Source organism: Mytilus trossulus, chromosome 14 (assembly GCF_036588685.1).
Source record: "Mytilus trossulus isolate FHL-02 chromosome 14, PNRI_Mtr1.1.1.hap1, whole genome shotgun sequence".
Lineage (NCBI taxonomy): Eukaryota > Metazoa > Mollusca > Bivalvia > Mytilida > Mytilidae > Mytilus > Mytilus trossulus.
In genome coordinates, this window is record NC_086386.1 from 36712284 (window position 1) to 36738848 (window position 26565).

Sequence of the window (26565 nt, forward strand, 5' to 3'; positions counted from 1 at the left end):
TGAACATTTGATGATTTCAGAAAGTGTTAGTACAACAATGAGGATTACGCTACTTCTTCTTATCTGCAGTCTGACAATAGTTAATGTGGATGCCTTTGACTTTATGCGAATGGGGCATTATCTAGGTAACAATGTAATCTTAAGTTGTAAAAGATGAATAATATCTGGACATTCACCAAAATGATTAAATTTCAAATCATAAAATCAAAACCTTGTCATAAAAATGACGCAACTACGTGACACATTATTTCTATATATATTTTTTTTAAATAATAGTTATGGATAAAGAGTGTTTCAAATAATAATTTAAATCATTGATCTATCTGTTGTAATACTAGATCGTTGATAACTATTCAGGGTATCTGCGTTTACATGAAAAAAGACTGAAGACGAATGTGATGTAAAAGAAGTATGATTTGTTAGTATGTATATGTTTTCCAGAAGAAGAAAAATTGTATTATTTGACATTTATTTATGTCGGTATGGTGAAATTTTAACGGTAGTAGCCTTAAGCTTTTTATTGCGTTTTCCTATTTATTATTACCAAATCCAGGAAAACAATTGTTTGTAATTCGTTTAGCTTGTAATTGATTGTTCTATCCAGGTTATGTTGGCTGTTATGTTGACAAAAGTCAGAGATTGTTGGCGCGATTTGCAGGTGAAGGTAATATGAGTCTAGGGAAGTGTAGACATCTCTGCAGGGGATATAGATATCTTGGACTACAGGTAAACCCTTTTTTCATTTTTTTTTTTATAATTTCATTATATGTCAAAAGAAGATGTTGGTTTCCTTTTTATAATGTCGGGTGTTATACTAAGTCATACATGCGTGGGTCACACTTCTCTTGAACTGAATTTTAATGTGCGTATTGTTATGTGTTTAATTTTCTACATTGGCTAGAGGTATAGGGGGTGTTGAGATCTCATTAACATGTTTAACCCCGCCGCAAATTTGCGCCTGTCCCAAGTCAGGTGCCTCTCGCCTTTGTTAGTCTTGTATGATTTTAATTTCAGTTTCTTGTGTATAATTAGGCGTTTAGTATGACGTCCATTATCACTGAACTAGTATACATTTTTTAAAAGGCCAGCTGAAGAACGCCTCCGGATGCGGGAGTTTCTCGCTACATTTCGGCTGTTGTCTGCTCTTTGTCGGGTTGTTGTAGCTTTGACACATTCTCCATTTCCTTTCTCAATTTCAAATCTGTAATTCAAAAAAGTATGTTTGTTTTTATTCCTTTATTCCAAACAAGCCTTGCTGACCACATGTTGCGTACAATGGCTTTGTTCTTAAGTTTAGTTTTCGAGCGAGACCGGTGTTGATGATGGTTTGCTATTCTTTTTATTTTATTTTCAAATTCAATTGTATTGCTGTAATGTAATATTTCTGTCGTGCGAACATTAACTTCAAAAAACCATGATGAATATACCAAAGAAGAAATAAAAACTTCATGATCTTAGAAAAACAAAACATATTTGAAAGGTATATTTCTGACACGTGTATGAACCTATTCCGGAATTTTTCTTTTTAAAATTAAAAAGTTGAATTGATATAATTTCCAGTATGGCAAGCAGTGCCTTTGTGGTAACTATCTCAACCATCGGGCTTATCCACAATCATCAGAGTTACAATGTAACATGGTATGCACTTCAGAACCACATAGGATGTGTGGTGGACCATGGAGAAATTCGATCTACAGAGGTACCTTATTACTATTTGTATTAGCTTAGACAATGCATCTTATTTTACTTTTTGGAATTTTAGATCCTCAATGTTCTTCAACTTTGTAATTGTTTGGCTTAATAAATATTTTGATATGAGCGTCACTGATGAGCTCGAGTCTTATGTAGACCAAACGCGCGCCTGGCGTACTAAATTATAATCCTAGTACCTTTGATAACTATTTTAAACGGAAGATAAATCATTCTGTAAATTTTTAATTTTTATTCATTGTATCAATAAACTCAAACGAATTTTTAGAATTTTTAGTATCATATAAAAAGTTAATTTTTTTAATATTTATTTTACAATATAGTATAATACATTTTTTAGTTCGAAAAGGATGAAAGTGTCTCATATGTCTTAAAGGCAGAGATCTAATATGGGTTTAAAGATTGTTATGTGATGATGTATGTTGGATCGTGACACTAAAATAAACTATTTACTTACTTACTAAAGATAACTACAGAAAAAACTCCATACACAAAGACAGAATGAACAGAAATAAGAAATAAGGACAACAAATATAAGTTCGAAAAACATTAAGTAAAAAAAAATATATTAAATAACGTCAATCTACTTTAAACGAATTGTATATACATATAATACAAATGTGGTATAATTGCTAATGAATTCCATTAAGATCAAAGCAAAGGGTAAAGATGACTATATTTCCCTGTAAAATCTTCAATAATGAGGACAATTCGTATTGTATAGACGTCATTAAAGGTCAGATTTTTTATTTAACCATAAGTTACTCGAAGTGTTTATAAGTTCTTACTATATCACTGACAACTACTAGCTACTTTTGTTAAGATTATGTTACGTCATGGAGTAGATTAAAACTGTTTTTTCATTGAACAGTTTTTCAAAGACACTGAAAATAATAGCAAATATGAAATACAGTGATATCCTAGATCAAAAATAAATGCATATACAGCTTGCAACAATTATTTCATGTTATCTTTTAAACACATTTATATTTTTCAGTTTAGTGATTTGAGCGACAAAGAAAAGATTGAACCTTCCTTCACTTGTTATTCTAAATAAAATATAATTATGCAATCTTCTAAACTTTCAACAAATTCATCTAACTCATCAGCCTTAAGCTTTATGAAATAGAAGATGTGATATGATTGCAAATGAAAGCACTCTTCACAAGAGACAAATGCTTAATGACACAGAAATTGTCAACTATAGGTCACGGCCTTTAACAATGAACAAAACCTTTACCACATAGTTAGCTAAAAAGGCCCCTAAAGAACAGATCTGTAAAACAGTCTAACGTAAAAACGGCACATTTACGTACAAAAGACTATTCTAAGGGTACATCAATATATGCATTTCTCTCATATGGAAGAATTTAACGTAAAAATAAGATCTTGGGGTAAGATCTATTAATACAGCTATATACCTAAGGCGAAGAATCCACGTATGTTGACTGACAAAAAAAACATATAGTCGTCTAGGTTGAACAACAGTTTTTACTACATGAAGCTAAAAGAAGCCACAAGTCCTACTATCCTAAACAAAATGTGTATACATTATACAGTTGCTCTTGAAAATCTTTCCTTTACACCAAAAAAGAACAACAATCGTATGTTGAGTAAACCTGAGGATAATAAGGAAGACGATACAAGACTATTGACCGTACCCTTTTAAATAGTGAACCAAAGATAGAATAAAATCGTAGATATACCAGATAAAATTGTCTACCGTCACATTACAATAAATTCCACAAATGATTTTACGGGGAATGCGCAGGACTTTAAAAAAAAAAGATACAACGTAAAAAGGAGTCTTCTTAACAGAAATTGGAGATATTTTAAAGGAGTCAAAAAAGTTGACGAGAACAATACAAACAAACTTGATTGATTGTGTGTGGTTATGAAACATGTAGAGGTAGCCCATTATAATAAAGTTTGATACAAATTTGAAGGTTATCCTTGACCTTAGTTCATGATCGCAGTTAATTTAAAAATAAAAAAAATACCAGTCACTGGACCAGGCAGTCTATTTTCTTTAATGGTGCGGAACAATTATAAAACTGTTTTGCCTATCAGGACTGACAAAAATGGCTCGAATAATCCCCCTTTGTGTATAAATGTAGAACACCAGGGATTATCTCTTTGTTTACCAGACGCAAGACGAAATTAACAATATGATCTTAGGTTATACTACTTAGTTTAGTGTTTAGGTACACAATGACATGAGGTCGTGTCCTCTAATCTATTGATTAAGGATACTAATGTCAATCCCTTGTCTGTGATAATTAGAACACAATGGCTCTAGTTCATCCTCCTTTGTCTAGGACATTTACATGTATTATAATGAGTAAAGCAACTATCGTAAGTCACCCTCCTTTGACTTATATTTTTTTATTGTTTTATAATTATAATAAACAAAAGGAAATCATGATCACCTTGCGTCAATTTTCAAAAACTTGTTCCATATGAACACAAGGCTAAGGTTTTGTACTTTTACTGATAATAGAAATGAATGGACCATGAATGGACCATTGTCATTGTGTTCTACGTTATGATATGAAGGGATGACTAGTAATTGGATGTTCCACACTATCAAGCAAAGTTTATACGATTTGTTTTCTTTTGGTTTATGAAGACATATCATGTGAGAAATTTTCTTCTTTATACAAACCTTTATAAATTTAATTCCTGTCCGAAATATCGTCAACCTAAATCCATCAATTGAAAATACTATTTCAAAACGTTGAGGGATTCAGTCGAGGGTTATGCCAGGTAATGGACTAACCCCGAGAAGGAAGACGTAAACACTCTTTCCTAGTGGTTCAAGGTGGTGAGGTCGTTGATCGAAATCAGAATTAAGAAACTGAATGAGTCTATCAATGCCCATTCTACGTCAAACTTTAAAGACCCAAAGGTTGCAAAACACTTATCCTACTTTCATGGCAAGTTTGTTGTTGTCCCGCAAATAAAGCCCCTAATAGCATCTTTTTTGTTTGTAAAGCTCGTTACATTGACTGCTTGATAAACAAATTAGGTATTGACAATTCACTTTGTTTATTTTAAATTTCATCCAAAGATGAAGAGCTGGATCTTCCATCACTGTATTGGATACATAAACTAAATAAATGACCTTACAAACAACGGTATATTGCTGGGTCTTCCAAGTGATCCACGAAACCTCTTTCTAAATTATTAACATCTATTCTATCAGCAATCAAAGACGGGTTTCAAAGTTATTGTGAAACTGCCTATACTAGAGGTGGCGTGAATCAGATGTGATTACTTAAAAATTCCAAAGATTTTTTAGAATACATACAAAATGTACAATCTAACTCTCTTTCATCTTGCAACAGTGGACCTTTCTTCACCTTACACAAGTATGACACATTCTAAACTAAACGACATTGAAAGAGTTGGTATAGCTCTGTTTCATACAAAACAGAAGATCCAACGTAGATACAAGTATCTTGTCTTAGGGAGAGATAAATCCTACTTTGTAAATTTGTAAAGGATCACTCTGATTCAAGCAAAATAATCTCTGAAACTGACATTATCAAGCTGCTCAAATGATTTCTAGATTGACAACATATTTGTTAAGTTCGAAAGTCGTGTTTTTCAACAGACTATCGGCATTCCAATAGGAATCAATTGTGCCCCTCTTCTTGCCGACTTGTTTCTTTATTATTATGAGGCTGATTTCATACAGGAACTTCTTAGGGAGAGAAAAAAGCAATATCGTTTTATTTGACGTTCCGCTACATAGATGATGTTCTTTCACTAAATAATTCAAAATTTGTTGACTATCTTGAACTCATCTATCCAATCGAAGTAGAGATGAAGGATAGTAGATAAATAGTTAAGTCGGCCTCATATTTTGACTAACATCTAGAAATTGACAATGAGGGTCGGTTGATAACAATTCAAACCATGTAATGGGTTCAAATATCAAATGTACAATTAAACAAAGCATGTTCATGTGAGACGATTTCTTAAATTCAACCCTATAAAATACAAAGTAATCATAGTAGGATTACTTTCATATGTAGTTAGTAATAAGGCACATAAATATTGACAGTCTAATAAAATACATTGACCAGATCGACCTCTATTACCCTGAAACGCACAAATAAAGAACCTGTCTATTGTGCAAGAGTAAACCTGATGAAAGATTAATGATAAGAAGTTAGCAATATCCTTCAGCTCTACTTTCTGCTATATACTAGTAGATGATGTTCTTTCACTAAATAATTCAAAATTTGGTCATTATGTTGAACGCATCCATCCCATCGAACTGGAGATTAAGGATGCAACATATGCAGTTAAATCGGCGTCATATTTTGAATTACATCTCGAAATTGAAAATAAAGGTCGGTTGAAAACAAAACTTTACGACAAAAGAGATGATATCAGCCATCCAATTATGAGTTTTCCATTTCTAAGTAGCAACATTCTAAAAGCACCTGCATCCGTGGTATATATCTCCCGATTGAAACGATATTCTCGTGCTTGCATTTCATATCATGATTTTCTTGAAAGAGAGTTGCTGCTTTCAGGGACGCTATTAAACCAAGAGTTCCGAATGGTTAAGGTGAAATCAACCCTTCGTAAATTTCACGGACTCCATCATAAGTTGGTTGACCGTTATGGAATAACCGTTTTACAAATGATATCGTATATGTTCTTTACGTCGTTACTACAATTCTCTTCCCCTTTCATGAGTGTGACCTACCGAAAAAGACTATTTACCAGATGTGTTATAACATGAGGAACACAACGGGTGCCACATTAGGAACAGGATTTGCTTACCCTTCCGTAGCCTCTGAGATCACCCCTAGTTTTTGGTGGGGTTCGTGTTTCTTATTCTTTAGTTTTCTATGTTGTGCCATGTGTACTGTTGTTTGTCAATTTGTCTTTTTCATTTTTAAGCCATGGCGTTGTCAGTTTGTTTTAGATTTATGAGTTTGACTGTCCCTCTGGTATCCTTCGTCCCTCTTTTATGCACTTGTGTAAAAACATTATGGTTACATCGACGGCAAACAGTCAGCACAGAGAAAATAATCTGAAGGTACATGGAACCATGAGTGCATAATAACATATATTATAGCTTGCAGTATGATTTGTTCGAACTAAAACAATTACTGATCGAAACGTGCGATTTTTCCATTTAAAGTGAGCAGATTAGTTCAGTCAAAATAATAATTTTGACCCACGAACTGCGCTTTTCTTTATAATTTATTTCGTATTTACGAATACAACAGGACAGTTAAGAAATTTTAGTGTTTATGCCTTTATGATTCGATATTAAATTTCTCAATAGACGAGCACCGTTCATAACCTTTTGTCTCATGCATTTATTGTCAGTCGTAAAACCAATTTCATCGATAATATGATATAATATTCTAAAAAAAAATATAGTTAGAAACATTGTAGATATGACAATGTTAATAAATGTGTTCAGACATTCTTTATTAGGAAAAAAGTTAACTACCAAAAAAAAAAAACTCAGAGGAAAATTTAAAAAGAAAGTCTCTAATAAAATGTCAAAATCAAAAGCTGAAAAACTTCAAACAAATAAATAACCACTACCATATTCCTGATTTGGTACAAGCATACTCTTATGAAGAAGATGGTGTGATAACAGTGTTAGTGTCATTCTACATATATGATACAAAATTACTTGTATATCAGTTCTTCTGGTTGCTTTTTATGCGGATTTTACTTATATGACTTCCACTCACGCAATCTACACTAATTTGAAAATAGTAGACTTAGAATTGTTACACACAATATCTGAAAATAATGTACAGGTACAAGCTTCTGTATTGAAAACACATCCACCACATTCCAAATCCAAAATACAAAGACACGCGCATTCCTCTTCTGAATTTTCTTCCAAAATTTTGAGAATATTAAGGGTAGGAAAATTAGAATTCCTCTAAGTTTCCATTCTACCAAACTCTTCTTTTGACATTGTACAGTTGAATCTGAAACAAATAAGACTTTTTACATTTACAGTTAAATTTATAGTTGAAAATAATATGTGTATTTACATTGTATTTGAATGACAAACAAAATGAAGATATCCGCATCCTATGGCTATTTTGTTACTTGATGTAAATAAAAAGCTTTGGTAATCAAGTCAAAACATGTTTTAAGAAAATTTGTACTGTTTATAGGATGTTTATTTTTTAAACTTTTTTATCTGTTGAATCTAGAGTTGTACGTCATTCAACCAATTAAAATAAACATAAGAATTTTATTCTGACGGAATTTTCAACTGTTCTAATTTGATGGCAATCATCAATTGCCAGATGCAGTCGGATCTACAGACATATCTAAATTCAAGAATCAACTGCATATTGAGATAGAATCTGGACTTTTCACTCAAATGTGTATACATATTTTCAACTATTTATGGCGAGTTTTTTTAATTACATTATCAAAAGTCAATCACAAAAAAATATACTACAGGTATTCATGGGAATCAATTATCAAAAAAACAAATAATAAAATTGTGCACTCACCATCAAGAAAAAATTTCAAGTTGAAAGATGCTTCATGCATTGTACTGATTTCAATATTTTGAACTGCAAATGGGCAAGGCTCTTGCCATGTCATGAAGATGTGTTTGTTTAGAATATTTCCTGTTCCAACTAGAACATTCCCAACTAATCCAAAACGTTTTCTCTTGATTTATGTCAAAAAGCCCAGGTTTCTTAAAAAAGTTCACAACATCACGTGTGAGAATTTCACTCCGACCAAGGACCGATTTTTTATTAATCCATCCCGCTATTATATTATAGAAAATGGGTTTGCGAACTGATTACTTCCTTGATAGTAGTTGCAGATGAAGATCTTATGGTCCTTAACCTATGAATTTCAGAAACTGTTATTACTTTGGAAATTCTCCATAGTCTTGGAGAAGATCGTTATTTGTCGCGTTAAATTCAAAAGGAAGCGATTTAGTTGAAGCTACAAATTAATAGAGAATGTTAAAACATTTCAAATGTCGTGCAATGCTCTGTCAACAACGTGTTTCACAGTGTCTTGAGTTTCAGTATTTATTATTAAATATTCTGAAAAGTTTTATAGGAAAGAAAATGCATCGACAGGGGTATTGAAACTTGTTCCTTTATTTTGATTAAATTTTGGTTGGATAGTATTTTGATTTATTTTAAACGGTGAGATGATGTGACGTTATTTTTAGAGGAAGACAGAGGACGATAACTATGTTATGAATTGTCACTATTCGTTTTGAAATCATTTAAAATAAATTTAGATCAATGTAAAACTTATTGAGAAACATAAAAATCTATCTCTGTTTTGCCGTTATATATAGAATTAAGCCTACATATTTTTAGCAAAACAATTCCATTTATTATACTTTTTCGTATTTATTCGTTGTTCCGTAATATAAGAATCATCGATTTTTGTCATTGTATATATATTTATGTTAAGATTAATCACGCACCAAAATCATTTCAACGCATTTAACGTTAAACATTGACAGATTTCAGAAAGTTTTAGCGTTCAGAATAAGAATTCAACAATGAGGATTACGCTGCTTTTTCTTATCTGCTTTGTGACCTTTGCTAGTGTAAATGCCGCCAGAAACGATTTTATGCGAGAAGGGCATTATAAAGGTAACAACGCAATCTTTAAAAGTTGTCACACGATTATTATCGGTACAATTAACAAACTGGATAAACGTGCAATCATAAAATCAAAACCTTAACGTGAAAATGATGACATCACGTCACAAATTATTTCTTTATCTGGTTTCGCAAATGATAGTTATAGATCAGTTAGCTTTAAGATCATTAATAATCTAATTATTGAACTATCTATTGTATTACTTAAACATTTAGATCTTGATTGTTGATAATTAATCAGAGCTTTCTACCCATAAAAAAAAATTGAAGACGTGTGTGATGTAAAAGTAATATTGTGTTAGTATATAGTTTCGTTTACTAGAAAAAGAGGTTTAATTATTTGATATTATGTCGATAAAATGTAATTGTAAATTTAACCTAATTTTTGTGCTCCTATTTATTTAAACCAAGTCCAAGAAAAATTAAAAACCAATTGTTCAGAGAACAATTGTAGGTCTTTCCACTAGTAAAGATCTATTTTGATATTGAAATATGAAAAATCAGTTTAAAATGTTAGTTCCTATGGCTTTATGATGTATTTATATGAATTTAAAGCAAAGGTCAAAATCTAGAACGTCATCTTAACCTATGACCTTGACCTCAATTTCAAGTTCATTAACCAAGGACTTTAAATCAAAAGACCCTAGGTCTTTAATATGTTTGGTTTATTAGTAATATCACTTTACGAGTAATTCTAAATGTAAGATGGGCAAAAACTCCCATTTATTGTCTGCGCACCCTTTCAACCAAAATATACAAGTAAGGACATGTCGCAACTAACAGTTTATGAACAATTATTTGTCGATATGTCATAAGGTATTTGAAAATAAATGAAAATAAGCCAAAATCAAAATTTAGAATATGACCTTGACCTTTGACCTTGACCTCATTTTTATTTTTTTGGACCAAGGACCTCGAATCAAAAGACCCTATGTCTTTATCACTTATGGTTTACCATTTAGAAATGCATATCACTTAATTAAATGAAAAAGGGGGAATAACTCTCATATGGAGTCTCCGTAAAGCTTCGGTCCAAATGAATATCCTAATCCTGAAGATGTAACGAGCAATTTGGTAAAATAAATTTGTCATTATCTTTAACGGTTGCGAAGGAGTAGTGGCCACAAGAAAAACAGTGTTTGGGGAGATAACTCTTACAACGTAAAGTATTTTGTTACGCAGTTGTAAATTCTAAAGCGTATAAACTATACGATACCATATTCTAAATATCTAAGCGACATCTTTTGAAACATCAATACTACGCAAGAAAAAAAATTAGGCGGAAGAAAAAAAATAAAAATAATAATAATAATAATTAAAAACCAATTGTTCAGAGAACAATGAGGAACATTGGTCAATTATTCCCCTTTAATGACAACACAGGTGGCAGTGCAGTAGATCAGGTCCAACACACAGCATCTCTTATCTATATCATATTGAGAATTACATTGATACTTGTATACAAACTGTTATAAGAACTTTTTTTATTACTTAATATCTTTTAACTGATATTGTGAACTTGGATGTGTTTTATAGAGATGGACATATGTTTTTAAACATTTTTAAATAAGAAATTGACATTTGCAACAAAAAAGGAAAAAATATGAAAAGCACATATAATTGATAGTCCTATAACATTTATGATATATGACTTGGGGGAATTATTTTCTTTTTCAAAATTGATTTATTTTTTTACTTATTTTGCTATTTATTATCTTTCATTTTTACTATCAATTTGCATTAAAAAAAAATATCAGCATTAAAACATTAATTAACCAAAATATAATGCTAATGTATATACTATAGAACTAAAAGATTAATGGACAGCTAGCAAAAACAGTTTAATTTGCTGTGATCTTTATTTTTTGCAGAGTGATCATAAATCAGTTACAAGTTTTTTACAAATGAAACTAATTTGTAATTAAACAAAAAAATAACAATCTTATATTATATGATATTCGTCAAGAGCTACAGGTTTGAAATATTTTTCATAAAAAGAAGTTCTTTTATTTCAGCAATGTTAGGCCAGTATTAGTAACATGCAACACAGTCACACAGAGACTTTAAAATAATTAGATCTTTATTTATGTAACATTTTGTAGGTGATTTTTTGTTCTTTTCATTTTGGTATGAAACTTTATTTCGACATAGAATAAGTTATCTTTTGTTCCCAGTCGCAGGTATTTCAGAAATCTATTGTTGTTCAATTGCTGAGTTGTATTGGTGTTTTTAACCCTATTTGTTTCAGATATATCTTTATTGATTTTGATGAAAAATGTGCAGTCATTTCCAAAATTCTGATTTCTGTCATTTGATTCTCATTTTAAAAAAATGAAGTGAATTAAATCTTAATGCAAAAAAATATCAAATTTGAAATTGAAAGCTAGGTTTTGTTTTTAATTTGTTATATATACAAGTATAAAGATTTCTACCAGTTTAATTAATGAAATTTATTTAAAGAATAACACAAATGAAAAAAATATACTATATTTATATATGTGTAAACAATTTAATTATTATTTAAAAATATTCATAAATATATACATGAATCTAACAACACTTTTACATTCCATTTTTTTAAATAATAAAAAAAGAAATACATTCATTTAATTTATATCTTTAATTGTAAGTATGTTAAAATAAACTCTCTCATTTTTCTTCCACTGCATGATAATACACATGCACTCCTGTAGTTTTTCTTTAGTTCAGGCAATCAGGGACTTTCTATACTAAGTTCACTGAGGGAATGGATTCAAAATTATACACATTTGTCATTAATATACTAAATAGTGATTGAAATAAAAATAATATGTAAGAATTTATTTGAATTAAGATTTATCAGCATACACATATTTGTTTATCATATGTGGCAATGACTGCATGCTGGCTTTCTTATCATACAAACAGATGTTGTTGGACCTGATCTACCACAGCGCCACCTGGAATTAAGTGGGGATAATCTTCACCAATGTCTCTCATTGAAGGTCTTTCCACTAGTAAAGTTCTATTTTGATATTGAAATATAAAAAAATCAGTTTAAAATGTTAGTTCCTATGGCTTTAGGATGTATTAATATGAATTTAAAGCAAAGGTCAAAATCTAGAACGTCCTTTAACCTATGACCTTGACCTCAATTTTAAGGTCATAAACCAAGGACCTTAAATCAAAAGACCCTAGGTCTATAATATGTTTGGTTAATGAGTTATATCACTTGACGCGTTATTCTAAATGTAAGATGGGCAAAAATTCCCATTTATTGTCTGCGCACCCTTTCAACCAGAATATACAAGTAAGGACATGTTGCAACTAACAATTTATGAAAAATTATTTGTCGATATGTCATAACGTATTTGAAAATAAGTGAAAATAAGCCAAAATCAAAATTTAGAATATGACCTTGACCTTTGACCTTGACCTCATTTTCATTTTTTTTTACCAAGGACCTCAAATCTGAGGACCCTAGGTCTCTATCACTTATGATTTACTAGTTAAAACTGCATATCACTTGAATCAAATGAAAAAGGGGGAATAACTCTCATATGGAGTCTCCTTAAAGCTTCGGTCCAAATGAATACCCTAATCTTTAAGACGTAACGAGCAATTTGGTAAAATAAATTTGTCGTAATCCTTTACGGTTACAAAGGAGTAGTGGCCACAAGAAAAACAGTGTTTGGGGAGATAACTCTTACAACGTAAAGTTTTTTGTTTTGTCGTTGTACATTTTTAAAGCGTATAAACTATACGATATCATATTTCAAATATCTAAGCAACATCTTTTGAAACATCAATACTACGCAAGAAAAAAAATTAGGCGGAAGAAAAAAAAAAAAAAAAATAATAATAATCAGAACAACTTCAATAGGTCTTTCCACGGAAAAGTGGAAAGACCTAATAATAATCAGAACAAATTCAATAGGTCTTTCCACGGAAAGGTGGAAAGACCTAATAATAGCGTGTTATTTTTTAGCTGGTAACTGATTGTTTTATCCAGGTTATATTGGATGTTTTGTTGACGATGGACACAGATTGTTGAGGCGATTTGCAGGTGACGGTAATATGAGTCTAGGGAAGTGTAGACATCTTTGCAGAGGATATAAATATCTTGGACTACAGGTAAATAAAGGCAACAGTAATATAACGCTGTTCAAAAGTAAACTGACTGAGAGAAAAAAACATATTCTGCTTACAAATTAAACCGAGGGAAATATATAAACTTTGTGCTGTCTGCTATTCAATTAATTTTGATTATCTAGCTTATTTTGTTATGTAATTTTCAAATTCAAATCTATTACTTTGTTGTATATTTTTTTCCAAGCGAACGTGAACTATAAAAAATCAAACTAAATACAAAAATAAAAATAAAAAATGATCTTTAGAAATATATAGAAAGATGTATTTCTGAAATTTGTAGTTGCACATATTCATCACTTTTTCTTTTTTGAATTGATATAATTTCCAGTATGCCAACCAGTGCTTCTGTGGTAACTATCTCAATCATCGGGTATATCCACAATCATCAGAGTTACAATGTCATATGGGATGTACTTCAGAGCCACATAGGATGTGTGGTGGCACATGGAGAAATTCAGTCTACAAAGGTACCTTATTGCTCATTCAATTTACAGAAAAAACCTTTATACACATAGATGAACATGACCATAAATACCAGGTCCAAAATAATGGCCTTACATATTTTCAGAAACATTAAAAGAGATTAAGTAGCTTCAAGCTCCTTTTAACAAATTATGTATAACCATACAGAAATGAAGTATAGTTGCCAATGAGATATAGAACTAGATCGAAGAAAATGGTCAAGAAGACTACAGATTTCTGTAAAATCGTAACCATGAGCACAATTCGTATCGTATGGACGTCAATAAGATCAGATTTATAACTAAACAATCAAATTACCCGGAGTTTTTAGAAGTTTATACGCTATTACTTACATCTATTTGCTGATGATGTTAAAGTTATGACACGTCATGAAAGAGATAAAAACTGTTTTCGTGAAACACTTTGTGAAAGACACTGAAAATGATAGCAAATATAAAATAAAGTAATACATAAATCAAAATTAAATGAATATACATATTTTAACGATTCATGTATGTTGTATTTTATACAAATTGATATTTTACAGTTTAGTGACTTCAGCGACAAGGAAAAGATTGGACCTACCGACACTTTTTATTCTAAATAAAATAGAACTATCCCATCTTTTCAACTTTCAAATTATTCATCTAACTCATGAGCCTTTATGAAAAAGAAAAGTGGTAAATTCACATTGTGATAAGACGTGTCACGGTACTTATCTATCCCAAATTCATGTATTTGGTTTTGATGTCATATTTGTTATTTTCGTGGGATTTTGTCTGATGCTTGGTCCGGTCCTGTGTGTGTTACATTTTAGTGTTGTGTCGTTGTTCTCCTGTTATATTTAATGCGTTTCCCTCGGTTTTAGTTTGTTACCCCGATTTTGTTTTTTGTCCATGAATTTATGAGTTTTGAACAGCGGTATACTACTGTTGCCTTTATGCATGATTGCCAATGAGACAACTCAAGTACAAAATGACATAGACATTAACGACTATATGTCACTGTATGGCCTTCAACAATGAGCAAAAATTATAGTCAGCTATTTAAAGACCCGAAAGGAAAAAATGGAATACACTTCAAACGAGAAAACTAACGGCTTAATTTATGTACAATAAACTCATCATAGATACCAGGACTAAATTAAGTATATGCGACAGACGCGCGTTTCGTCTACAAAAGACTCATCAGTAACGCTTGAATCCAAAAAAAAACCAAAAAAAAACGCCAAATAAAGTACGAAGTTGAAGAGCATTGAGAACCAAAATTCCTAAAAGTTTGACAAATACCGCTAAGTTGATCTATGCCTGAGGTAGAAAAACCTTAGTATTTCAAAAAATTCTAAAATTTGTAAACAGTAAATTCATACATATAACCATATAAATGAAAATTCATGTCAGCACAAAAAGTGATGACTACTGGGCTTGTGATACCCTCGGGGAAATAAATCTCCACCAGCAGTGGCATCGGTCCAGTGGTTGTAAAAGAGGGACGAAAGATACCAAAGGGACAGTCAAACTGTAAATCTAAAACAAACTGACAACGCCATGGCTAAAAATGAAAAAAGACAAACAGACAAACAATAGTACACATGACACAACATAGAAAACTAAAGAATAAACAACACGAACCCCACCAAAAAGTAGGGGTGATCTCAGGTGCTCCGGAAGGGTAAGCAGATCCTGCTCCACATGCGGCACCCGTCGTGTTGCTTATGTGATTACAAATCCGGTAAATAGTCTAATTCGGTAGGTCAAATTCATGAAAGGGAAGGGGATTGTAGTTACGACGTAAGGGACATATCCGATATCATTTGTGAAACGGTTATTCCATAACGGTCAACCAACTCGTGATGGCGTCCGTAAAATTTACGAAGGGATGATTTCAACTTCACCATTTGGAACTCTTGGTTTAATAGCTTCCTTGTGAGCAGTAACCCTCTATCCAGAAAATCATGAAAGGAAATGCAAGCACGGGAATATCGTATCAATTGGGAGACATATACCCCGTATGCAGGTGCTGCTAGAATGTTGCTACTTAAAAATGGAAAGTTCACAATTGGAAAGCTGAAATCATCTCTTTTGTCGTAAAGGTTTGTCTTCAACCGACCCTCATTGTCAATTTCTAGATGTAAGTCAAGATATGAAGCCGACTTAACTGTATCTGTAGTATACTTTATCTCCAATTCGATGGGATAGATGCCATCCACATAGTCAACAAATTTTAAATTATTTAGTGAAAGAACGTCATCTATATAGCGGAAAGTAGAGTTAAAGGATATTGCTAACTTCTTATCTTTCTTCCTTGATAATATCGGTTTCAGAGAATTTTTTGTTTGAATCAGAATGATTCTTTACAAAGTAGGATTTATCCTCCCCTAAGACAAGATACTTGTATCTGCGTTGGTCATTCTTTTTTATGAAGCAAAGTAATACCAACTCTTTTAATTTGTCTTTTAGTTTGGAATGTGGAATACTTGTGTAAAGAGTAGAAAAGTCAAATGTTTTAATACTGTTACAAGATGAAAGAGAGTTAGATTGTATGTACTCTAAAAGATCTTTGGAATTTTTAAGTATCCACATCTGATTCACACCACCTCTAGAATAGGCAGTTTCACAATAACTTTGAAGCCCGTCTTTGATTGCTGATAAAATTAATGTAAATAAACTCATTATAGATACCAGGATTAAATTTAGTATAAACGCCAAACGCGCGTTTTGTCTACAAAAGACACTTCAACTTTATATCAATATATGCATTTGTAGAATGATTAAATGTAAAAATGTAAAAAAATAATCTTCTAAGATGAACAAGAGTTTTTACTAGATGAAGCTAAGCCCAAAGTCCTACTTTCCTAAACATATTGTATATACACTATACAGTTGCTCTTGAAAATCTAGATACAAGTATCTTGCCTAGTATGGATGAATAAATCGTACTTTGTAACTTTGTAAAGGATCACTCTGATTCAAGCAAAATAATCACTGAAACTGACATTATCAAGATGCTAAAATGATTTCTTGATTGACAACATATTTGTAACGTTCGAAAGTCGTGTTTTTCAACAGACTCGGCATTCCAATAAGAATCAATTGTCCCTCTTCTTGCCGACTTGTTTCTTTGTTATTATGAGGCTGACTTCATACAGGAACTTCTTAGAGAGAAAAAAAAAGTAATATCGTTTAATTTTACGTTCCGCTACATAGATGATTTTCTTTCACTAAATAATTCAAAATTTGGTGACTATGTTAAACGCATCTATCCAATCGAACTAGAGATGAAGGATAGCACATATATAGTTAGTCGGCCTCATATCTTGACTTACATCTAGAAATTGACAATGAGGGTCGGTTGATGACAATTCATGCCATGTTATTGGTTCAAATATCAACGCTGTAAAATACAAAGTAATCATAGTAGAATTACTTTCATATGTAATTAGTAATAAGGCACATAAATATTGACAGTCCAATAAAATGCATTAACCAGATCGACCTCTATTACCCTTAAACGCACAAGTAAAGAACCTGCCTATTGTGTAAAGTAAACCTGATGAAAGATTAAAGATAAGCAATATCCTTCAGCTCTACTTTCTGCTATATAGATGATGTTTTTTCACTAAATAATTCAAAATTTGGTTATTTGGTTGACACATCTATCAAATCGAACTGGAGATAAAAGATACAATAGATGCAGTTAAGTCGGCCTCATATCTTGAAGTACATCTAGAAATTGACAATTTAGGTCGTTTAGAAACAAAACTTTACGACAAAAGAGATCCAATTGTGAACTTTCCATTTCTAAGTAGCAACATTCTAATAGCACCTGCATCTGTGGTATATATCTTCCGATTGATACGCTATTCTCGTGCTTGCATTTCAAATCATGATTTTCTTGATAGAGAGTTGCTGCTTTCAGGGACGCTATTAAACCAAGACTTCCAAATGGTTAAATTGAAATCAACCCTTCGAAAATTTCACGGACGCCATCAAAAGTTGGTTGACCGTTATGGAATAACCGTTTGACAAATGATATCAGATAATCATTTTATGGGACATAAAAACATTTTTGTCAGGAAATTATTCTTATCAAGAGTAATATGAAACTGTAAATTTGCATGGGGTTGTCTGTAAGTTTTTGATTACAGGCAAAGATCAGTGGGGTTATCTCACGATCAGGGTCAAGATTAATTACTAGTATGATTGTTTAACGATATTTAATTGACCAATGAGGATTAGGTGCATGTTATCTTTTCACATGTGTTTAGATTAGCCAGCATTCTCGCAATTGCACTGAATGCTAGAGGACGCCATTTTAGTGTTATCAAGAAAAGTGAAGATTTTTAATTTTAACAACGATGTTGTATGCTGCAATGACGCAGAAAGCAGTTTTTGTCAGACGATTACATATGTTGGAATGTACAGAAGCAATTAATAAGAGATAACTAAAAAGGTAAAAGCCATCTGAAATAAATTTATAGGCATAGTTTAATATATTTTTATTTGATTTATAACGTAATCATTTTATAGCTTTGTGCATTATAGTTTATGGTTCATAATTTGAGTATTTATAAAGTTGGTTTTTTTTCAATTGTGCATGAGTTATGATCTTGTTATACATATTGTGAAAGTGACAACGGCCGATAAAATTTGGGTTTCGACAATTCCCAAATTCAGGTTGAATTTGCAAGTTCATATTATGTGGAGGTACATGGCATCCGAGTCAAAATACACTGACACACTTTAATGCATAGCCATATCGATCTTTATTAAAATTAGTGGTATCTAGTAAGCGGGAATGCATCAGAGAAATAATTGGCGCGAGATATTCGCATCATTCACGGACTACATATTATGTATGATTACGTGAACAATGAATGTGATAAGTGTCGAGGTATTCCGAAAGGTCGGTTTTATGGTCTTCAACTCTGAAATCGCGTAAAAAACATTATTTTTTTTGTGTTTTAGAAATGGAAAGATTTTCTGTTTGATTTCTATAAATAGATCTGAATATACACATCAACAATTAATATGTGTGTAGCTAGCTGTTGGCAGTGCAGATCGTCTGTTTTTGAGGTTTTAGCATTTAATTAAGTACAAGTTTGCCAAAAACATTATTTTTTTTTTTGGGTTTAATCATTAGTTATGTATTCCATGTCATTAGACACATTTTTTTTCAGTTTACAGTCTGTGGTTGAATTTGTATCTTTAATACGTTTGGTTTTATATGATTATATATGTATCATTTACACTAATGGTTATATATGTATCATTATATACATATGGTTATATGTATCATTATACAAATGGTTTTCTGTGGTTATTGATGTACCATTATGTACATATGGTATTATATGGTTATATATGTAGCATTCTACATATGGTTATATATGTATCAGTATACATATTAGTTTTATATGGTTATATATGTATCATTATACATATTGGTTTCATGTGGTTATATATGTATCACATCTCTATACATATGGTTTACATTTTATATATGTATCATTATATACATATGGTTTTATATGGTTATATATGTATCATTATACATATGGTTTTATATGGTTATATATGTATCACATCTCTATACATATGGTTTACATTTTATATATGCATCATTATATACATATGGTTTTATATGGTTATATATGTATCATTAAATACATATGGTTTTATATGGTGATACATATTGGTTTTATATGGTTATATTATGTATCATTATACATATGGTTTTATATATGTATCATTATATACATATGGTTTTATATGGTTATATATGTATCATTATACATATTGGTTTTATATGGTTATATTATGTATCATTATACATATGGTTTTATATGGTTATATATGTATCACATCTCTATACATATGGTGTTATATGGTTATATATGTAGCATTATACATATAATTTTATATGGTTGTATATGTATCAGTATACATATTAGTTTTATATGGTTATATATGTATCATTATACATATTGGTTTCATGTGGTTATATATGTATCACATCTCTATACATATGGTTTACATTTTATATATGTATCATTATATACATATGGTTTTATATGGTTATATATGTATCATTATACATATGGTTTTATATGGTTATATATGTATCATTATATACATATGGTTTTATATGGTTATATATATATCATTATATACATATGGTTTTATATGGTTATATATGTATCATTATACATATTAGTTTTATATGGTTATATTATGTATCATTATACATATGGTTTCATATGGTTATATATGTATCACATCTCTATACATATAGGTTATATTTTATATATGTATCATTATATACATATGGTTTTCTGTGGTTATATTTGTATCATTTTACATATGGTTTTTGCTCTCATTGTTGATGGTCGTACGGTGGTGTAAAGTTGCTCTAATTATATTCATTTGGACACTGTTGGGTAGTTGTCGTCTGAATTTACAATCATACCATATCTCCCTTTTTATGAATAATTACACTGATTTATTTTATAGTTATATACATGTTTCCATAACTATACATACAGTTTTATTGTTTATTGTTTAAGTTAATTATGAGGTCTAAGGTATTAGTTATTTTCAAGTATGGTTATTTTGTATTTGTCATTGATACTGTTTATTGGGCCACTATTTCGTTTCCTTTATAGATGATATATGAGAGAGCTGGGGTAAGAGGAATTACTGCTATTACAGATGTGACAGAGAGATTTAGAGTTGCAGCTTGTATGATTCAATGAAAAGGACGAAAACAGACCTGAAATAATAATGGTCTACGAAGATCAACAGCTCATACGATACTTTTGTAAGATGTCCCAATTCACTATCCTCATTTATAACACAGCCAACAGCTAAAGAAATGGCAGCGACGGTGATTGCTCAGTTGAATGGAAAAGTGTTGGTTTTTATTTTCGTATAACTGATAGCGTGTTGATCATTGGCAGATTACAGATTGTATATCATGTGTAGCTTCAACATTAGTTTAACACAGCTTGGATTTTCAAAAAAACAGAGATATAAATGTTGCCTTCACAACATTAGCAAACGCTGTACACTGCTCCCTTGAACCGTCTGTGACATCATACCGATATGTTTCAGCACATTTTACGCTCACAGCAACCCCAATGTGAGAAGATCGAACTTTAGGTATTGACAATTCTGTATTAGGCTAGACAGTTACGTACTTCTCAACAAAGATTTTGACCTTGGGCTTGAATTTGAATTAAAAACAAGAAAAGACAGTTGTGCTGATAACTTTATAGACTTAGTTATCCTTTCTCCAAATTTCAGTGAAGATAAAGATGATTGACAACTATTGGAATCAAAGGCGGTTTAACATAGTACGTAAATAATGTCGATCCATCAGTGTACTGCAACTTGTGATATTTATGTCTTTATATTATGTAAATATCTGGAATATCTTCTCACATTTTAAATATGTATAAATTATTAGCCCATTGGCAAAACAATTTGATTTCAATATTGCAAAATCATATGATGGAACATTTCTTGAGGTACTCAGAGTGATGAAGTTTGATTGGACAGTTGTAAATGATGATCATGTTTTTATAATAATAGCAAGTATACCAACAACAACAACTGATCAATTTTAAGTCACACGTAAAAGTAAGAAGTCGCATGCAATTCAGAATAAAAATAAATCGAACAATTTCATCCTTCCTGGGTTATAACCGGAGTCAAAATAGAAATAATTCACGGGTTTAAGTTTAAAAATATTTCATAACTAAGTCTTATTAAAGAAGATTAGCATTTCCCTCCAACAATAAATGTGCAAGGAAAATCCTGTGTTGGTCACTCTTAAGTCGAACATATGCAAAAGTGATAAAGGCAGAGTACGAGGACATATTGCTTGATGTATTTGCTTTCACTTGGGTCTGGTTCTAAAAAGAAAAAGATAAAGGAAAGCAGATTTTTTTGCTTAATCGTGTTAATTCACTACCAATCTTTTATTTAAGAGAAAGTATCGATGTTACTTTTGGAAAACCACTTGAATAAATGCCAGTTTCATATAAAATTGTTGAAACTATCATTGAGCTGGTCCAAGAAACATGGTTTTAACTTTGGAAGTAGAAAGCAGAATTACTATTTATAAGTTAGCCCCCTTTTTCAGTTCTCATGTGGTACATCATTGGGCGTTTTCCGTTAAGTCCTTGTTGAAGTCCGTTTTATTTTTAAAGCCGTAAGTCCAGAATGGTACCAGGATCTTAGGTGCTGCATTATTAAACAGCTAAAAGAGTGTTATCATTAAATAAACGCACGATTAAATTATATTAAATTGTACACTTTTATATCATGTCTTGGGCAGAGGTCAACAGGGCTTGCTTTGCCAAAAAGTAATTTTCTTAGTAGAGGTCAACAGGGCTTGCTCTACACTCTAGTAGTTAAGTAAGGTTTTAAGAATACCAGCAAATCACTCTTTTTTATGTGATGATGGATAGAGGTCAAAAGAGCTTGCTCTATCACTTTATTAATTTGTTTTGAATAGTTACAACAATGTACAGATTATTGTTTTGTTCTTTAAATCTGTTTTGCTTATCTTATATCTGCATGTATAAACATGTATGCATATGTATTTTGTCTTCAATTAATGTTTTTGTTTTTCATTCTACATTACGTACACAAATACATGACATCAAGGTATTTGTTTTATTTTTTATCATTTTTTTTTTCTCAATATATTTAATAACCTTTTATAGGTTGAATACAATAAGAAGTTATAATTTTTATTCATTATGCTATGGAAATGTAGGGAGGGATCAAAATAGTTTGCCTTACATTGGCATGTGTACTTGTCAAACATAAAAGGTAGATGTCAACATGGCTTGCTCTGCTTTTTTATAATCTTTTAACCTTAATATCCAGACATGGACAGGAGCAATGCTTTATATTATACACATATTTTTTCTTTCTCTTTTCATTTTAATGTCGTCTTAATTTGAATGAAATGATTGCATTTGGATGTAAAGAAAGCAAACATTTATATTAATCAATTTAACTCTTATAAAATTTATCTCCAAGATTTCTCGGGTGGCGGCTCCCCAACTCTGTGATTTGGGGATTGTGGCGGTATTTATTCCCCACCTTTGCAAATTATTGTCATTTATTCAGTATGTTCTTTACGTCGTAACTACAATCCTCTTCCCTTTCATGAATGTGACCTACCGAATAAGACTATTTACCAGATTTGTTATAACATGAGCAATACGACGGGTGCCACATTAGGAACAGGATATGCTTACCCTTCCGGGGCAACTGAGTTAACCCCTACTTTTTGGTGGGGTTCGTGTTTTTCTTCTTTAGTTTTCTATGTTGTGTCATGTGTACTGTTGTTTGTCAGTTTATCTTTTTTCATTTTAAAGCCATGTCGTTGTCAGTTTGTTTTAGACTTATGAGTTTGACTGTCTGGTATTCTTCGTCCCTCTTTTATGCACTTGTTTAAAAACATTATGGTTAGATCGACGGCAAACAGTCAGCACAGAGAAAATAATCTGAAGGTACATTGAACCATGAGTGCATAATCACATATATAGCATGCAGTATGATTTGTTCGAACTAAAACAATTGCTGATCAAAACGTGCGATTTTTCCCTTTAAAATGAGCAGATTAGTTCAGTCAAAATTATTATTTTGAACCCACGAACTGCGCTTTTTTTTATAATTTATTTCGTATTTACGAATACAACAGGACAGTTAAGAAATTTGAGTATTTATGCCTTTGTGATTCGATATTAAAGTCCTCATGAGACGAGCACCGTTTATAACCTTTTGTCTCATGCATATATTGTCAGTCGTCAGTCGTCCATAAAATTGTTAATACGATTCCTCGATAATATGATATCATTTTCTGAAAAACATAATTAGAAACATTGTAAATATGACAATGTTAATAAATGTGTTCAGACATTCTTTATTTGGAAAAAAGTTATAACACAAAAAAAAAAGTCAGAGGAAAATTTAAAAAAGAAAGTCTCTAATAAAATGGCAAATCAAAAGCTAAAAGACATCAAACAAATAGATAACTGCTACCATATTCGTGATTTGGTACAAGAATACTCTTATGTAGATGATGGTGTGTTAACAGTGTTAGTGTCATTCTACACATATGATACAAAAGTACTTGTATATCAGTTCTTCTGGTTGCTTTTTATACGGATTTTACTTATATGACTTCCATTCAAGCAATCTACACTAATTTGAAAATCGTGGACTTAGAATTATTACGCACAATATCTGAAAACAATGTACAGGTACAAGCTTTTTGATTGAAAACAAATCCACCACATTCCAAGTTCGAAATACAAAGAATCGCACATTCCACTTCTGAATTTTCTTCCAAACTTTTGAGAATGTTAAAGGTAGGACAATCAGATTTCTTCTCAAGTTTCCATTCGACCAAACTCTTCTTTTGACATTGTACAGTTGAATCTGAAACAAATAAGACTTTTTACATTTACATTTAAATTTATAGTTGAAAAAATAACAATTATATGTGAATTTAAATTGTATTCAAATGACAAACAAAATGAAGATATCCGCATCCCATGGCTTTTTTGTTACTTGATGTAAATAAAATTTGATGGAGATCAGTGTATGTAAGGTGCGGATCCTAAAATTTCATTTTTACTGTATATGCCATAAATGTCTAATGTAGAATGATAAATAAACAGACGAACTTTTTTTAATTTTTGAAGAAAATGAAGAAAATTAGTTAAAATGTATATGCTCAGAAATACATAATACTAATAAAACAAAGTGAGTGTTGCGAGCGGGGTTTTATCGCGCCTAAAGACATCCAGCTGTGAAATATATACCAAAATAGGTGAATATTTAGGACATTTCACGAACAGATCGTGCAGGTGCTTTATAACTAACAGATAAGATGTTGTTGCAGTAAAAAATATTCATTTTAATACAATTATTAAAGTTGTATAACATAGAATATGTTTTGTCATTCAGTTTCTTCATATTTAACAAACAATTCCACTATGATGATTTCGTAATGCTAGTCATGTTTACTGTCGAATAATGATACTATTCTTTCATTTTCACTGTGGAGCGAATCATTGGTATTGTATATGCGGTGCATTTTCACTGTATAATAAAAAAAAATATCTATTACAGCTCATTTCTTTTAGCATGTAGAGCAAGACTTTAGTTGACTTGCTTGCTTTTTTTTATTGGATAATCATTATGATAACACCCAATTTAATTCAAATATTAAAAATACAGGTTAAACTTTGCCTATTCATATTGTTTAAAAATGTCAATCTTATTACAAAGTTTGTATAAACAATTATTCAAACAAAGCAAGCAAGCCAACCAAAGTTTTGCTTTACATACATTAGGAAATAAGCTGTAAAGCTTTAATTTAGCCGACTTGCTCAAACAATAGATAAAGTAGGAGAAAGATTTGATAAAATTTAACTTAGGGAGGAAAGTTTGGTTTTAAAACACTCTAATAAATTCAATAGAAATAACATATATATACAAATGCATTCCATTTAGATTCAGTCAGAATAGAGTAAAATAGTGGGTCGCATTTGGGTATAAGCGTGACGCCGGATTGCTAATTTTTTGCAAACGTGACAGGTGAAAGTCAAATGATTGTGTCGTGAAAAATGGGGAATGAAGTCTAGCGGGACACGGATAATTACAAAAAAATGAGAACTGCATAGTATAAGCGGGATACGGGAATCTGACAAAACAATAAGCGGAATACGGGAATCTGCCAAAACAGTAAGCGGTATCCGGGATCAGAACCCCCCAATGAGACCCCAGTATAAGATATTTTTGTATATTCATCCTATTGTTACAGTCATGCCTTCAATAAGAAATGTATCCGATGCATGCATTTTTTTTTATATTTTTGGTCCCTTTTCAATTTTGTGGGGTCCAAATTTATAGACAAAAGTCCTTTAATATAGATATTTGGGATTGGTTTACATGCTGAATAGGTATAAGTAGGGGCCCACTGACTGCCTTAGAGGGTCCGCTGCCTGCACGCTCCAGTAATTCCCTATATAAGTAACCAAATGTTTTCCCAAAAAGGAGGGCGACTCCCTGTCCCCCTCGAAATCCTCCACTGGTATCGAGTTGTGCATTGCGGATCATTTTTTTTTTGTATCAAGGGTGCTCTACGTTACGTACCAATGCAAACAACTTACATTTCTTGTTTAATGACTGTGAATAATTTATGTCACATGCCGTTTCACCTTATACAGGGGAAATCATGCAAGCAACAATCGAGGCAAGAACATTTATTCTAACAAAAATATTTTTTTTCAGAATATAGAAATTGAAGCAGTTGAGGGCTCAACAGTAGAGGAGGAACGTGATGTTGGATCACAGGAAAACATATAAAGTTAAGAAGGAGGGGTCTTTATACCGGTGCACTGATTGTTCATTCAAGACTAAATGGGTATCTAGCTGGTACAGACACAAGAAGATACACACTGATGACTTATTTAAATCAAGGAGAAACGTAATCTGAAGAATACAATATGACATTTTGAGAATCGCCTTTGTTACAAGTTTGAAAAGCTATATATTTGATGAAGAATGAATGAGGAGTTTGTATTTCA

General features: G+C 31.4%; 3 protein-coding genes and 1 long non-coding RNA gene across 4 annotated transcripts in view; 3 read left to right on the plus strand and 1 right to left on the minus strand.

Moving 5' to 3' along the window:
• Positions 1 to 2780, plus strand: LOC134695841 (sialate:O-sulfotransferase 2-like). Its single transcript, XM_063557277.1, has 4 exons — positions 1 to 125; positions 605 to 726; positions 1561 to 1699; positions 2708 to 2780. Exons 1-4 carry the CDS (start codon positions 11 to 13, stop codon positions 2710 to 2712), a joined length of 381 nt encoding a protein of 126 aa, XP_063413347.1. The 5' UTR covers positions 1 to 10; the 3' UTR covers positions 2713 to 2780.
• A 6414-nt stretch (positions 2781 to 9194) lies between these two features.
• Positions 9195 to 14573, plus strand: LOC134697117 (sialate:O-sulfotransferase 2-like). The gene is made up of 4 exons (XM_063559161.1): positions 9195 to 9347; positions 13348 to 13469; positions 13816 to 13954; positions 14497 to 14573. The coding sequence occupies exons 1-4, from the start codon at positions 9254 to 9256 to the stop codon at positions 14499 to 14501; spliced, it is 360 nt and encodes a 119-aa protein (XP_063415231.1). The 5' UTR covers positions 9195 to 9253; the 3' UTR covers positions 14502 to 14573.
• A 3425-nt stretch (positions 14574 to 17998) lies between these two features.
• LOC134696320 (uncharacterized) lies at positions 17999 to 21432 on the plus strand. The gene is made up of 2 exons (XR_010102928.1): positions 17999 to 18401; positions 20614 to 21432. It is a non-coding gene; the product is annotated as an uncharacterized LOC134696320 (long non-coding RNA).
• A 2343-nt stretch (positions 21433 to 23775) lies between these two features.
• Positions 23776 to 26565, minus strand: part of LOC134697711 (sodium- and chloride-dependent glycine transporter 1-like) — a 42296-nt gene continuing 39506 nt past the window's right edge. The window contains exons 17-18 of the mRNA XM_063559996.1: positions 24206 to 24409; positions 23776 to 23828 (exon numbers count right to left, since the gene is read on the minus strand). Of these exons, the coding sequence (XP_063416066.1) occupies positions 23776 to 23828; positions 24206 to 24409 (257 nt within the window). The remainder of the gene's footprint in view (positions 23829 to 24205; positions 24410 to 26565) is intronic.

Excerpts from the sequence above, each read along its gene's own strand:
- LOC134695841 (XM_063557277.1), top strand. The coding sequence starts at position 11 with ATGATTTCAGAAAGTGTTAGTACAACAATGAGGATTACGCTACTTCTT. Across the intron at positions 126-604 it reads GCGAATGGGGCATTATCTAG|GTTATGTTGGCTGTTATGTT; the intron begins GTAACAATGTAA and ends TGTTCTATCCAG. Across the intron at positions 727-1,560 it reads ATAGATATCTTGGACTACAG|TATGGCAAGCAGTGCCTTTG; the intron begins GTAAACCCTTTT and ends TATAATTTCCAG.
- LOC134697117 (XM_063559161.1), top strand. The coding sequence starts at position 9,254 with ATGAGGATTACGCTGCTTTTTCTTATCTGCTTTGTGACCTTTGCTAGT. Across the intron at positions 9,348-13,347 it reads GCGAGAAGGGCATTATAAAG|GTTATATTGGATGTTTTGTT; the intron begins GTAACAACGCAA and ends TGTTTTATCCAG. Across the intron at positions 13,470-13,815 it reads ATAAATATCTTGGACTACAG|TATGCCAACCAGTGCTTCTG; the intron begins GTAAATAAAGGC and ends TATAATTTCCAG.